Below are 14665 nucleotides of genomic sequence, written 5' to 3'. Positions count from 1 at the left end.
GTGCCACACAGACATTTTAGACCAGTTCCTGTGATCGTCTACCCTTTCAATGCCCCTGGAGGTTTAGTTAATCCCTCCATGTTGCACTTCTGAGTCATTCCACCTGCTGACTAAGCTTCTACTGTATATGTACAAAGTGCATTAGCAACAAGAAAAAAACAACTATTTGAGTGAGTTTGTTATGTGTTGTCAATTATCTCCTAGCAAATGTGGGAGGTAAGCACAGGAAGATCTGTGTAGCGACTCACCAACGAGACTTTAAACTGGAGTTTGACTTTTGTCTATCTTCAGGATGCCAAAGCAAGGTTGACAAACTGTGATCTGTACATTAACAAGGATTGGAATGCTTGTTCCTCCACTTTCCTCTGGACTGTGCTATTCAAATACAATACATATATTGTATTTTATATATCATAACTGTACTCTAAACACCAGGACCTCTCTTGTTATGGTAGAGTAATCAATGTCCCTCCCTCACAGAGTGAATACATGAAATAGCCAACTGAATCTTCCCTTCTTGTTTTTGGAAGATAGGAAGAAGGAGGATCTGGAAAAAAAACCTATATGAATACAGGAAGACCAAGCAATCTCCACTCCAAGAACAGTATTGTACCCAGGAGCTGTAAAGCGGCAGTTTTAGCCACTGTGCCTTGTCTGTCTTGCATGTTAATAATAATTTACAAGCATTTAAAGAAACTGATGAGCGACTCCTACAAGAAAATAAAATGGTTGCATTCCAGGACTCTTTAATTCCTGCTTTAAAAGGGTGCAATCTACAGTAACTTTCTAAATGCTTTTACAGCATTGCCCTGGATTAGACCTACTGTAGCAAAGTGGTCATGTTGGTTTAACTGAAAGAATACCGAGAAGAGCTAAGAAGGTATGCAAACCAGGGACATCTGATGGGCTGAAGTATCAGATTTGAGAAGCACAGGTGCATTTAAACCATGAGATGGTTTAGGGCTTGACGTCTGAGTATCTTGTGATGTACTCCTCTTCTTCAGAATCTGGCTCTGACTCCCATTCCAGAGTCCTGCCAAGAGAAGGCTGAACAGCAACAATGCTGGAATAGTGGATCTCTTCACTCTCGTTCTCCTCTGACTTGTCTTTCCGGTTGCTCAGGGTTCCCTTCAGATTTTCATAATCTGTCTTCCCTGATGACTGGTTGCAAAAACAGGGAAACAGGGAAAGTTATTTGCTCCACTCAACAATGCCTTATCCGTTTCTTCTCTTACAGAAGTCTTACATAATTACATTTGCATAACTTTACCTCACATTTCCCCATACATTGGTACAGCTACTGTATGCAAAACCCTGTGTCACATCAACACAAAGGATTACTTCAGTATTAACAATGAAACCAGAGCACACCATCAGAAATTAAAAGTCAGTGTTTTTAAGTCTGAAAATGGCTCAATGGTTGGAGCTGTATGGTATGCTGAGAAATTTCTAGCTGAATTGGATCCACCCAATTGCTCTCGGGTATTTGGGCCAAGGAGTGCGACCACATTAGAGAGCAGTTTTCTTGAGGACTACCTTAAATTTAAGATAGAAATATATTAGTAAGGATAGATGCTAATCAAATTTCTTTGCTTTATCTAGATCTTTACGAACCTGATCCTTAAAATAAAACAAACCTTTTATAAATGCAATGTAACATTGTGTTCAATGAGAGTGAGTAGTTCCTTTCTTTTGTTTTGTTTTTTGTCCTTGAGGAGGTTTCTTTCGAGCAAAACATCTAGAATATGGGAAGGTGGGTAAAGTGTTCAGGTTTCGTTCTGAGTAGTATTAATAGACAGACCAGGAGCAGAATCAATTGCTTTTCTTATTTTGAGCAGAGCTGAAGAGGGTAGATTTAGAAACAATGTAGATGGAAGCAGCATGCTGCATCATTGTGCAATTCACACGTTTTGAAACTCATCTGCTTTGGGGAAGTGAGGGGGGTGACATCTTCCTTTTTTTTGGGGAAGCATCAGCTTCCAAATCCCCCAAGGATGTAAAATGAATGTTCCCGTTAAAACCTTTTGCAACATGTCGATGCTCAAATCCACTACAAATTCAATCTTAAAGACTGCCCTGTTTCTGCAAAAGGGCAAAAAAGCCAGAGGAACTGTGATTTACAGTCAGCTACTGTATGACTTGGATTCTTCAAACAGTGATGTACAAATGACCATAATCCTGTGTGGTGGGTGGGTTTGAGTCAGCCAGAGTTAACTTCACTGCAACAGTGACCCCTGTGACCTTCGGTGTGTCTGTGAGCTCACAGAGTTCTGGTGACGTGTTCTCTAACAAGAGAGTACAATGTGGTTTTCATGAACAGAGAACACAAGGTAAATATACCTAATTACACCTCAGATCAGCTCAGTTTATTTGTCATATGGACAAGTGATATGAAGTTACTTATTTATATGTATGCTCCAATACAAAGTCATGAAAGGAATCACCAAAAAAATAAACACGGAAACAACAAAGTCAGGCAAGCAGTGTGAGAAAAAAAACACCTGGTGTAATTAAACTGCAAATTTTAAAACTGCTGTGCCCTGTTGGTAAAATAATGAATTGCTTTACTTGCTTATCTCTTGGAAATATCATTAGTGGTGAGGCATTGCACCTTAGAAGTGAATAATATCTCAGTACTAATACAGACAACAAACATATACAGTATGTAATCTGGAAGTGTAAAATAAAAGTGTAGCATTATCATAAAAGGCAAGCAGTACTGTACCTCTTTCTCCACCCCAGGTTTGTTAACTTTGGCATACACAGGATCACCTGATTCCTTCTTTGAGACGTCTGTCACTGTTCTGTAAGAAAACAATATCACATTTTTATTGTTGTTACCAATATCAATAATTTATGCTTTCCCAAGTTGTTTTAGGTGTTCTCAAGATGATCAGAAATGAGCAACTGCCAAACTCATGGGACTCATTTAAGAACATAAGATCAGTTACAAACAATAGAATGACTTTTGGTCCATCTAGCTTGTTTGATATTTACTGTAGTAGAACAGTCATTTTTGAAAAAAAACAGGGTATGGGCTTCAACAGCATGGCTGAGTAAGTTGTTTCATAATTGCATAACCCATTGCTTAAGGAAGTGTGACTGTTCATTCACTTCTACAATTAATTACTTTAATCCAACTTGTAATTTGCAAAACAAGGCAAATCAGCTGTTGTTTTAGGTCTCAGGTGACAATTAAGAAGTACCTAAAACTGTCACGATCGCAACTCCTCCTCTTAAGGGCGCTCCAGCTCTTCCTTGTTAGTTTCATCTCCCGCACCTGCTCCCTGTTCCAGCCCCTTTTCAGTTCCCCCTTAAAAGCCAGACGCAGACGCTAATCCGGGCTCTGCATTGGTTCCCGCATCATGCGAGCCCGGGACCTGGATGCGCCTGGCTCCATTATGGTTGTAGCTTCTGTTCTTGGTCCCGATCCCTGCTGGTCCCGACCCGGTTCTGGATTTTAATCGTCTGTCCCGGATGGATCGCCTGGCCTTGGACTTTTGCCCTGTTTTTGGATTTCCCATTTGTCTCATCCCTTGATCGTTTGCCTTGGCCACACCTCCCCCGACCACCAGCACTCCATGGACATGCCCCCCCTGTTTTCATCCCCGTATCCCGCATGCCTTTTTTCCTTGTGTTTTCTCACTCAACCCTGGATCGTGTCGTCTGCATAGGGTCCGGAAAGAACTCTCCCTGACAAAAACTTGCAATAAGATGGTTCTCAAGATCTGGAGCTGCTCATTCTCATCCTAGATTACTGTACACAGAGTGTGAATGTACTATGTGCCTATCGTCTTGCTTACACAAGACAATTAACACAAATTAATCCAAGTATCATGCTCTTGAATTAGTGGTTACATACAGTAAGGGGATATATATAAAGTATAAATTATGTAAAACACAATAAGTGTTAAATATTAATTACAAAGAACTCTTTTAGTGCCATGACATATCTATCTCTATCAAACAATGTATGTCATGCACGATAAATGCACCATTGTATAGGTTGTCCTTTTGAACTAGGAACAACAGCTGTGTAAATGGGACATTCTTCCTACCATCTAGTTTCTTTCATCTAATAGTACTAACCCTTCTGATGTTTCTGGGTCCCTTTGGAATGCCAGAGCAGCATATTTAAGAGTCTCTGTATCCGTATCTTCTGAGCCACCCTTTCCAGTAGGATCTGTTGGTCTCTTTCTCTGTCCCCGGTCCTGCAGAGTGTGGAAAAAAGTTTGATAGTGTCAATTCGGACTGTTTACAAATTTGCACACATTAAAGTTAAGTGTAACTCCTGAAATGCCTTGAATAGTTCTAATAGAGATCACCTGGCACAGATGGAAAGGAATTTCATTGAGGCAGAGACATGGTGGGATGCTCTAGTTTGTTGAGAGGAGAGTGAGAGTCAGAGCACTGCCATTTTTATACATTTTCAGATGGCACCCTAGTCCATATGCAGACACACATACCAATAATAATACATATGACACAATTAACACAAAAAGCTCACATGACCAAGATTTTAAAGTTACAAGGACTTGCTTTTTAAGCGTGTTTCATTGAAAGTGTGAAATTAAGGCATGGTTTAACAAAATAAATATTACCATTTTTTTTTTGCTTTTATCTAAAGTATCTTAGATGTATACTTATTTATAAAGCTGAGTATTTAAAAGGAGCAATCTGGGTGAAGTAAATAGTACAATAGCAGTGCCCAACTAAGGATTTGATCCCACTAACGTCCGGTACAGAAGAAGCCTAATCACTACCTCTACCATGTGACATCTGACATAAAAAACAGCTTTCACATTTAGCTTCAGAGGCCTTGTTAAAAAAAGAACATACATTACATGTTTCCATTGGGTTTCTTTAATGTGTTTGTAGGGGCAGTAACTGTAGAAGCAATGACTCCTGTAAAATGTGTCTGTCTTACTTACCACCAGAACAACATCAGGCTGCATTAAAGTGCTGTACACTGTTGATCCAGAGCAAGGTCTTCATGTTTTGCGAAGGCATTTGAAAGCAAACAAAAATTCAGTTGATAATTAACATTTGTTCATGACTTTGCTTCAGAGAAGAAAGCTACTAAATGATAACTTATCTGTGCTGCATCAGAGAAATTTGCATCCATTTATTTGCGCCTTAGAAAGATATGTTAATAAAATGCAGCATACTGTATATTGAGTAGTAGATTTTGTATGGCAGTGTAGCCTTTTGTGATGCCCAGCTGGCCTACAGAAGTGGCCTGAAGAGCACTGATAGAAATGGATATGGGATGAGTGACATAAATGTCTGATGAAAAGAAATGGGGAATAGTCTTCTACCAGTGAATGGATCAATGAATGGACAGTACTTGTGCTTTTTGTTTTGGTAGGTCTCAAAGATAAACAAGCTGTCAAGACTGTTTTTGCCCTAACTGGGGCTACTCTGTGCAGTTGAAGCTACAGTGTGTGGAGAGTGTGCTTTTGTTGCTGTTTTAACAGTGTTGTGAATTGGCAGTACTTGCCATTACTAAGGACAATAATAAAGACTGGAAATGGATATTAAGGTTTATTCATTGGTTTGCTCTCCTAAAGTTTTGCTCTTCTAAAGCAGCAACAGCCTTTAGGAGAGCAGCTTTAAAAAAACCCAGGCACTGAGTCAAAGTTGTCCAGTAACAGAATAGGCTGTAAAGAGCAAAGTAATCAGAGGAGAATTGAATTCACATACGTGATTCAACTGTCTTTACAAACATCATACAGTATAATTAGGGACACTGATTTTACATATTAATGACAGGCTGAATGCAACTTTCCATTTCACCTTCTAGCTAGCTTTGAAACGAACTTTTCCATTTTCACACTGTTGCTTTGGATCACTAATGTACATTATATACAGTACGTAATGATGTTTCCTGCTTTTGCTATTTGTCACTCTCCATTCTGTTTTGTCATCGTAACACCTGAGAAATGTCTTAACGGCTTTGGCCCATAATACATTCTGTAATCGTAAACCACCTTTTGTCACAGAGTGTTATAAGACCTCAGGAAAGTGTTACGATACAGCACATCCTATTTGTGCCATTTTATTTGAGGTGACTAAATACGTCTGTCGCAAGAACGTTATGAAAGTTTTATTGCAAACTTCCAAACAAATCACCTGACAACACTGTAAGTAAGGCAACTTTAAGACTATAGAAAGAAAATACTTTTTTCAAGTCTTTCTGGAAAATTATTGACATACCAATTTTGTAGCATTATTTGAATCATGAGTTTCTGCAAAAAAACATTATAACTGGGGTGAAAATTCAGCTTCAAACCTTCTTATAATGCCTTCTAGGGACTATAAATTTTAATAAGCTTAATCATTAATTACCTATGGCCTGCATATTAAAATAGTACATTTGCTTTGATTAATACAAGAGATAGGAAGTTTTGATTTTTGGGGTTCTGTGTTCCGTATATTTTCTAGGTACTTTTCTATTATTAAAGTATTAACATCTAAAAAAATCCAAAGGATTGGATGTGACATCCAAAACGTTTGATAAAGCAATTCAAATCAGAAGTGGGATAAAATCCACAGGGGGCTGAAGCCTTCCCTAATTCAGACACTCCGCAGCTTAATGCAGATGGCAGATATGTTGCATCAGGCTAAAAGTTAAGAGACAATAGCCTTGTCCTGAGGTAGAGGCAGAAGGAAGTACACATTTGAACATGGTGAACAAGGAGGAGTCGTGGGCCTAGCTTTTTGGGGAGGCGAGGAGGAGGAGGAAGTAGTTTTTTTTTTCAAAAGCTAAAAAAGAAGAGCATCTTTATGTCTGTGCTCTTGAACAGGAGAAGAGGTGTTCATTTTTTCCAGCTTAAGGATTGTCGCATTATTTATTAGCCTGATTATGATTAATTCTGAATTCAAAGATAGAAACAGTAGTACTGTAATTAACTGGGAAACTACCACAACTGGTACAGTATATGAAAGAATCGCATATCAAAAGAACAGGGCTAAACTGAAGACAGGAGCAGTCATGGCTACTCATAGCAATGCGCTTCATTTTTAAACAGCATAGTTAGATCACTGAGCACAAACAACACTTGGGTGTAGCACAAAACAAATGTGGTTACATGCATACTCACAAAATATTCTGTTTTTGTTTCTTAATCTAAAAATAAACACATACTGTATATGTGAGATCCTGCCTGCAATGAACAAGAAACAGAGCACTACCGATTAGCTTTTGACAGCTGGATCCTAGAGTACTGCCAGCTTACTTGATCCAGTTTGATATAGGAATGTCTCTGATGCAGTGGTTCTACACTGATTTCTTCTGTCTGTCATGTTTGGGGACAGATGCAGCACTACAGCAGTTGACATTTTGTGGGAGTTAGACTCACATTAGCTGCAGAGTAGCTCCGGACTGTGGACCATGAGGATTGTGGATTCCACCACCAAGGTCTTCTCTGCTTCTGTGGGAGTCCCCTGCCCCCTCCAGCATCAAGGTTTCTTGAGTGTCATTCTGGGAACTCTAAGTAATCAAGAAGAAGAACAAATCTCGACTTGAACTGAATTAGCACACTGACAGATTTCTTATGAATAGACAGTAAAACATGAAAGTGCACAAGAGGAAACCAAGAACAGGGACACTGCTTTACCTAAAGAGTGGATTGAACAAGCTACCCAGCCATGTTGTTGTAGCTGATGCGTCTTTCAAGAAACAAGTGGATGAAATCCTGTGATCAGCTAACAACTAACTACCACATGGGCTAGGCGGCCCCAATGGTGTCCCATTGTTCTGTTCATATCAGAGTTCAGTTTTTCAGAGTCTAGATTGTTTGTCATATGCAAGGAAGTGCAAGGAAGTGCTTAGTTGCATGCATGATCCAATACAACAACCTTGTTGTTGCTGTTGTCCTGTGTTTAATTGGTGTTTCCTTAATGGGAATTAAACACAGAACAACAGCAACAACAAGGTTAAAGTTCATATGTTCATAGGGAAGGTTTAGGTTGCTACAGTATATGTAGCTACCTGCAAGATTTACTTAAGAGGTACAGTAGCTCAACAGCCAAATCTATGAGACCCCTGTACCACCGTAGGTTTGCAGTGGCTTGTTCTTTTTCAAGCTGTATGTTACATACAGAATGAGCCTGTATTATACTTACACACTGACGCATAAAATAGCCTAAAAGGATTCACCATAGGAAATTAGTATCTCCATTTCCGTATGGCATATTAAGAACTGCTGTTCTAGCTTTGTAGTTACAGAGTGCTAATGGCTACTGTTCTTTGAAAAAAAATTAAATGCTTATTTGCATGTGTGTAACAAAATACAGTACATTTACAATCAGTACATTTACATTTGAAAACGTTCGTGCTGTATCTATGCAACAAGGTTTATATAGTAAAATTCTCACCTTTATTTTTATGAAAATGTGTGCTTGAGAGCTTTGAAAAGATAATCATGGGACAGTATTGCATTTTGTTCTTTTCTTATTTATATACTTTAGTTTCTACATCAACTGAACTCTGTGTGACTAGTGTAGAAGTACACAGTTTTCGAAATGTCAGAATCTGTGAGTGAGCTCGCGAGTCCGAGTTCGTAAGATGCATTCTTCGATCTGACCACAAGAGGGAACTACACACAAAGAGAATGTTTCTGGGAATGCGGGCTCTTCTTTAATAAACATGTTGATAATAACTACAGAATACCGTCTTCGGTGATACCATAACTGTACCATGTATCGCAGCAAATTAAAACAAGCATCATCTGCTTCACTTCCTTGTGTACCTCTTCTCTTCTGCTGTCTGAAAATGAGAAAGTTAAATTCAGCACTCATGATTACTGTGGGTTCTTCACATCCCTATTTTAAGTTCAGCATACCTAAAGAGATTGCTTTCTAATTTAGAGGACTGTGTACATCATCTGAAATGGGTCCAGAGGTGTAAAACAAGAAGAATTCAAAGCGACCTGATGCAAACATTTAAAATCTTCAAAGGCAGCAACAACCAGTGGAAGTCTTTAGAATCAACAGAAAATAAAAGCATGTACCGTACATTTCTGGATTTAAAAGAAGATCCTACAATCACAGGCAGAGGTATTGGAGTGCTTAATGTATTGCATATTGAATGCCTTTTTAATCTTGAACAGAGTAGACAGGTATTAAAAATATGTACTTGAATTCTCCTTTTTCCATCACTCACCGACCAATCACCTATATTGTTTCTTGGTGCATCATCTCTGAGATGGCATGCAGCCCAGATAACTTAATCTGGACCAACTGTGATTCAAAGACACAAGACAGAGGAAGTCTGCGTATCCCCACATGCAGTATTACAAAACAGAGTAGCGAGTGTCTGGGGCAATCTACACAGCCACACTACTGAAGATGCCATGAGATGTTTGTGATTCATGAAGTCCTTTTAGGCAGGAGGGCCTGTGTCAAACACAGTTTAGAAATGCTGAACACTGTGTGTAGGAGTTGTTGTTGAAGCCAATACCTTGGTGTCTTTCAAGAAACAGATGGATAACATCTTTGGATTAGTTAGATGTTAACTATAAGTAAGGCTTCCTATTTTGTGACTGTTCTTATGTTCTTATACGCTGTCTTACCTGAAGACAAAGCAGACGACTATAAGAATCAGAAGGCACACAGAGAAAACTAGTATGAAAATAAGGATCATCTGGGATGGGCCATCTGGAAATAAGGAAAAAGAATCAGACTTAAATCCTCAAATCACGAATTCTTCATTAATGTACAACTCTAGGGGGAACCACATCCTCCTGTTTCTGCATATTATCTTATATAATCAGAAAAAAATACTTAATATCTTTTGTTAGTAATTTTTAGTTTAGCAATTGCAAACTGCACTTTATAAATGAATAGCAATCAAGCTTCTAACACTCAAGAAAGTACTGAGAGTGCCTTTTTAGATAAGAACAATCTGAATGCTCTTCAATTGTATGTTAACCATTGTTAATTCTTATTGGTTACTAACATTTTATTACCACTCTAATTATATATTGCTGGTTATTAAGAATTTTAAATTGAATTTTTAGCTCTTTAAAAACCTAAAGTGTCGCCATTTTATCCCCTGAGAATACTTTTGTCATATGGCTGTGAAATTGGTGTACTCTTGTTTAAAAAATAGCAGGACAGCGCTACACTTCCTTTTACAAATTTGTTTTCATTACCCATTACTTTTTTGGCAATCTGAGCATTGTCAACATGGAATTAAAAAGAGTAAAAAGGCCATTTTTGTTTGTTTTTTTTTATTTTCTGTAAAAGGCTCAGGACATTTCAAGCTGCTCTGATAAAAGAACAAATATATTTTAATACCTTAATTCCAGATAAGCAGTGCTTGGTTTTTTTATACCAACTCAATGAGGTGCAAAACATTTTTTGTTGCTTCCTGTCCTATCTTCTGTTATGTTTTTGCTTTTAAAGGAGCACAACTTGCTAGATACACGCCTTTTTTTGTGGCATTTCTTGTTTGCATTGTCATCTTTTCAAACAGTATAATAAAAGTCTTCCGAGGTCACTCACAATAGATGGGCAGTGCTTGCAACGAGGACTGCTGGTTGGAGACATCGTTGTAGGCTATGCAGTAGTAGGACACCCGTTCAGCGCTGGTAACAGTGATGTTCTGGTCGTGCGAAACGAAAGTCTCCACTTTGCGATCATTCACTTTGTACCACCTGTAGCGGTTCACAGGAGGGTAACCCTTGCTACTGCACATCAACCAAACCATCCCCTTGGGAGTCTTCTGGCCACTAAGGTTGTACACGACTGTGGTATTTTTGGGAGCATCTGGGACAGTAAAACACAAATGTATGGTGATACAATACAATTCTGAGCTGGATTTGTCATTTCACCACATTTTGTAAATTACCTTTGTTACATATTCCCATGGTGCTCTACAGTATATTATTGTCTCGTTTTATTAATACAAAAAAAAGAAAACAAAGCAAATGTAATACACATTAAAATGGAACAAGTACAGGTTTATTCCATGCTGAAAAGAGAAGAAATGAAACACAACGTTCCTTTCCGTTTTTCGTGTTGCTTTTCTTCTCTTTTCAGCACGGAATAAACCTGTACTTGTTCCTTTGCAGCCTACGCAGGTACCTACCGTAGGTGAAATACATTGTAATGGCTTCTAAATTAAATTAGGATAGAAGCGAAGCTAAATTAGTGTGTGAAGTGTATTCTATTTTGTGAAGTTCAGTACAATTTTATGATTAGATGATGTGGCAAATACTACTGTACATACTGTCTAATAATCAAAAGCTATTTGTATTTTATAAATGTTATACATGTAACTATATTCATCATTTAGTACAGTATATGCAACTGAAATGTGAACAAGAGCACAGAAGTAGAAACTCCAAGTTGACAAGACTAAATAACTGAATCCTGTAATTATGAATTTAGAAGAATATGGGGGGACTTGTTTGAATCATCAAAAATTCTTTGGCATTTATAGAAGGAATCCAGTGGACGTCTTCATAATCAGAGGAGCAATTGGAAATTACTAAGGAGTACATCTAAAACTGAGAACAAGAACAATTGTGGGAGACTGGAATTAGCCTGTTCAAGAAATGAAGCTACGAGTGATCACCAGTTTGATTAGCTACTAGTACCCCAGTGAGCCCATGGCCTTCTCTTAAATCCTTCCTTGTGTCTTTAATATTTCCAGGAGTGTAAGCTAACAAGCTTCAAACTATTTTAAGATTCAAGTTTTAAGTTGCTTACAAATCCACAACATGAAATAGCTGGTTTCAGTGTTTCTAATATAATCACCCCCTTAATGAAGTGATGTTCTACTCTATTGAAAAGTCTTGCAAACTTGGAATATGTCCTTTGCACAGAGACACTTACACCATACTTTTAACTCGGTGATTGCTGATTTGTTTTCTCCAATGTCGTTCTTCACTCGGCAGAAGTACTTTCCGCTGTCCATGAAGGAAATTTCCTTAAAGTTCAATTCAGCCCCCTTTCCCACTCTGTGCTCCTTGTGGTCTGTGATTTTGAACCAGGAGTATTCAGTCACTGGCGGGTGTGCTTGTGTTTTGCATGAGATCCTCCCTTCCTGGTTCTCTCTAATCTCTGTGGAAGGATACACTACCAGAGATGTGCTTTTAGGGGCATCTGTAAGAGGGCAGAGAGGGTGCAGAATTACTTTATGATCTATTTGTTCATAATTTTATATGAAATTATTTAGTTAATTGATCATATTAGAAACCAGTTCAGCTAAAAAATACAGGAAACTTTAAATACAAATAATATATGAATTAGTTAACCAGTCAGCTGAAATTAGGGAAGAGAAAAGTCATTATATATCAAGACAAGAAGTATAAGAGTTATGGGAGCCGGTCCTGACTCCCGTGTAGTGCGTAGTTTAAGACCCTATGCAGACGGTATATTCCGGAAGAGACTGGAGAAGGGCTACAGGGAAAACAAGGTTAGGAATGGAAGGGATGGAGAACAGGGGGCGGTGCCGACAGTGATCTAGGTGCATGGGGGGAGCGCAGGCAAACAAGTCCAAATGAGGGAAGTCCAAGTGGGAAACCAGGGTGCAGTCCAGGGTCCAAGTGCTGGGAGATCCATTCAAGACGAAGGATTAAAACCAGGAACGGGATCAGAAACTGGAACAAGGAAGTTAAAAACAAGGTAACGAGGCCAGGCACTCCGATCCCTGGACTAAGCTGGTCAGGACACCGTTTGGAAGCCTCTGCCCTCAAGCCGCGGACGTGGGGCGACTTGGTGCTAGGCGGGCCTCCGGGCAGAGCCCCGAGCTTCGGGGCACAGGGTTTAAATAATACAGGGAACAAGGGGCAGGCGAACGTAATAATGAAAAATACAAAATTCAAAAGGGTCGGAGCGCCCTCTAGAGGAGGGATGACGATCATGACAATAAGTTATATAGCCGATTTATATTACTATTCATTGAGCTCTGTCTGTTAAAGATTTACCAATTTAAAAACCTTCACCTTCAAGGTCTGAAATGAACAGGTTTGTTCGGACTGAAATGGGTGTTAATAGTGAGGGGTGAATCCAATTTTAAAACTGTTGAAGAGTTCAAATGCATATATCCACATCAAGTAGCAAACAATTTGGGTCTTCTGATATGACAACCAACCCCAAACCTGGCTTATGATTCATCAGAGATCTGTTTGATAAAACTTCAAATTTCACCCACCCCTAATCAGCATAGCCTATGTATGCCAAAAGATAGACTTATTGCCATGACGGGGTAAAACACTCTTGAGAGTTCTGAGGAGTTCATGCCAATTCTCACCGTTAGACCTGTTGCAATACAGTACCAGTGTCATACAAAATGACAGCAGTGTAAATTGATTATCCTTGTTTTACAGCCCTGGTGACATCAACCGAACCCTAGCTGTTACATTCACTGAAGATGGTTTCCAGCACCTTTGCGTACAGATAAACCTTAATATGGCTGTACTTACATTTCACCTTCAGATATTCTTCTGCTTTGGATTTGCCTTCTGAATTCTGTGCAATGCAAACATACTTTCCCGTATCCTCAAATGAAACACGGAAGGCCACGGTGATTGAGTTAGAGGAGGTAGTCACTCTGTGCTTGCTTGGTACCAGACTGAGCACAGATGGAGGATGGCTCTGAACGCTGCAGTAAATGGTCGTCTGGTACCCCTCTATCACGTCACTTTGCAGGGTCAGGTTGGGTGTGATGGGTGGGTCTGTCGAGAGTCACAGACAAAGTTCATGCGCTGTTTGCTTGTAAAGTGGGACAGAAATACATAAGGGGATCCAATCTTCATACAATATTAGAATCTTGTCCTTCCATTACTAGCTATCCTGGTGAGGGTCATGCAAACCTGTCTCAGAGGCATTGGGAAGGAATTCCCAACCCTGGTCTTTGAGGACCACACTGTTGCTGGTTTTCCCTCCAGCAGAGCTTCTTTTGCCTAAGTGATGCCTTAGTTGAACCCCCAAAAAATCTTGATGGAAGTTTTTTTTTCTGCTGGGATTTTATTATATTTATGAAATCTGATAGTTAAGGCAACCTCCTGCAAGTGGAAGAATTGAAAACAGTCAAACCACTTAATTATTACATCAATTAAGAGTTCAGTTGTGTAAGAACAAAAGCCAGTGCAATATGGACTTCCAGAACCAGAATTGAGAACCCATGGACTAAGGCACAAGACAGGTTTGAGCTAAGATTCATCCAAACACTCCATACAGACAAATGGCCAAAGCCTTTTCAAAACCCAGCATCCTGGAGCTATGAAGCAATAATACCTCCATTTTGCTCTTGTGCATATTTCATTTTTTCCATTATACCCCTATCAAAATGGTCACATAAAAAATCATGTTTACTCACAGAGTACCTCAACTGTTACACTGGTGGAGTTAACTGCATTTAAGGCATTCTCAACACAACAGTGGTATTCTCCAGCATCATCTGGAGAGATATGCTTCCACTGTAGCTCATGGTATGTGTTTTGAAGCATTACGGGAGACCCAGATTCCTTTCTGTACCAGTAGTATTTGGGTTGTGGGTTGGCACGCGATACACATGTTAAAGTCATTGACTTGTTCACTTTCACCGTTCCATTAGGTACACTCATCTTAATGGCTGTTTCTTTGGGGCCATCTGGAGAAGGAAAAATAAGGCAGTCATTTTAACACAAGGTGAATATGATTTCAGTTGGCC

General features: G+C 39.2%; 1 protein-coding gene across 1 annotated transcript in view; it reads right to left on the bottom strand.

Annotated features, from left to right (window-relative positions):
* Positions 1 to 759: 759 nt before the first annotated feature.
* The window catches only part of LOC148815079 (B-cell receptor CD22-like), a 28207-nt gene continuing 14301 nt past the window's right edge, over positions 760 to 14665 (bottom strand). The window contains exons 9-19 of the mRNA XM_088905861.1: positions 14333 to 14605; positions 13437 to 13688; positions 11845 to 12114; positions 10510 to 10773; positions 9576 to 9660; positions 8701 to 8770; positions 7362 to 7492; positions 4932 to 4989; positions 4090 to 4211; positions 2726 to 2804; positions 760 to 1161 (exon numbers count right to left, since the gene is read on the bottom strand). Of these exons, the coding sequence (XP_088761987.1) occupies positions 958 to 1161; positions 2726 to 2804; positions 4090 to 4211; positions 4932 to 4989; positions 7362 to 7492; positions 8701 to 8770; positions 9576 to 9660; positions 10510 to 10773; positions 11845 to 12114; positions 13437 to 13688; positions 14333 to 14605 (1808 nt within the window). The 3' untranslated portion in view covers positions 760 to 957. The remainder of the gene's footprint in view (positions 1162 to 2725; positions 2805 to 4089; positions 4212 to 4931; positions 4990 to 7361; positions 7493 to 8700; positions 8771 to 9575; positions 9661 to 10509; positions 10774 to 11844; positions 12115 to 13436; positions 13689 to 14332; positions 14606 to 14665) is intronic.

The sequence above is a fragment of the Atractosteus spatula genome, chromosome 25 (genome assembly GCF_055471065.1).
Source record: "Atractosteus spatula isolate fAtrSpa1 chromosome 25, fAtrSpa1.hap1, whole genome shotgun sequence".
In the NCBI taxonomy this organism is placed as follows: Eukaryota; Metazoa; Chordata; class Actinopteri; order Semionotiformes; family Lepisosteidae; genus Atractosteus; species Atractosteus spatula.
This window is presented reverse-complemented; position numbering and strand designations above follow the sequence as displayed.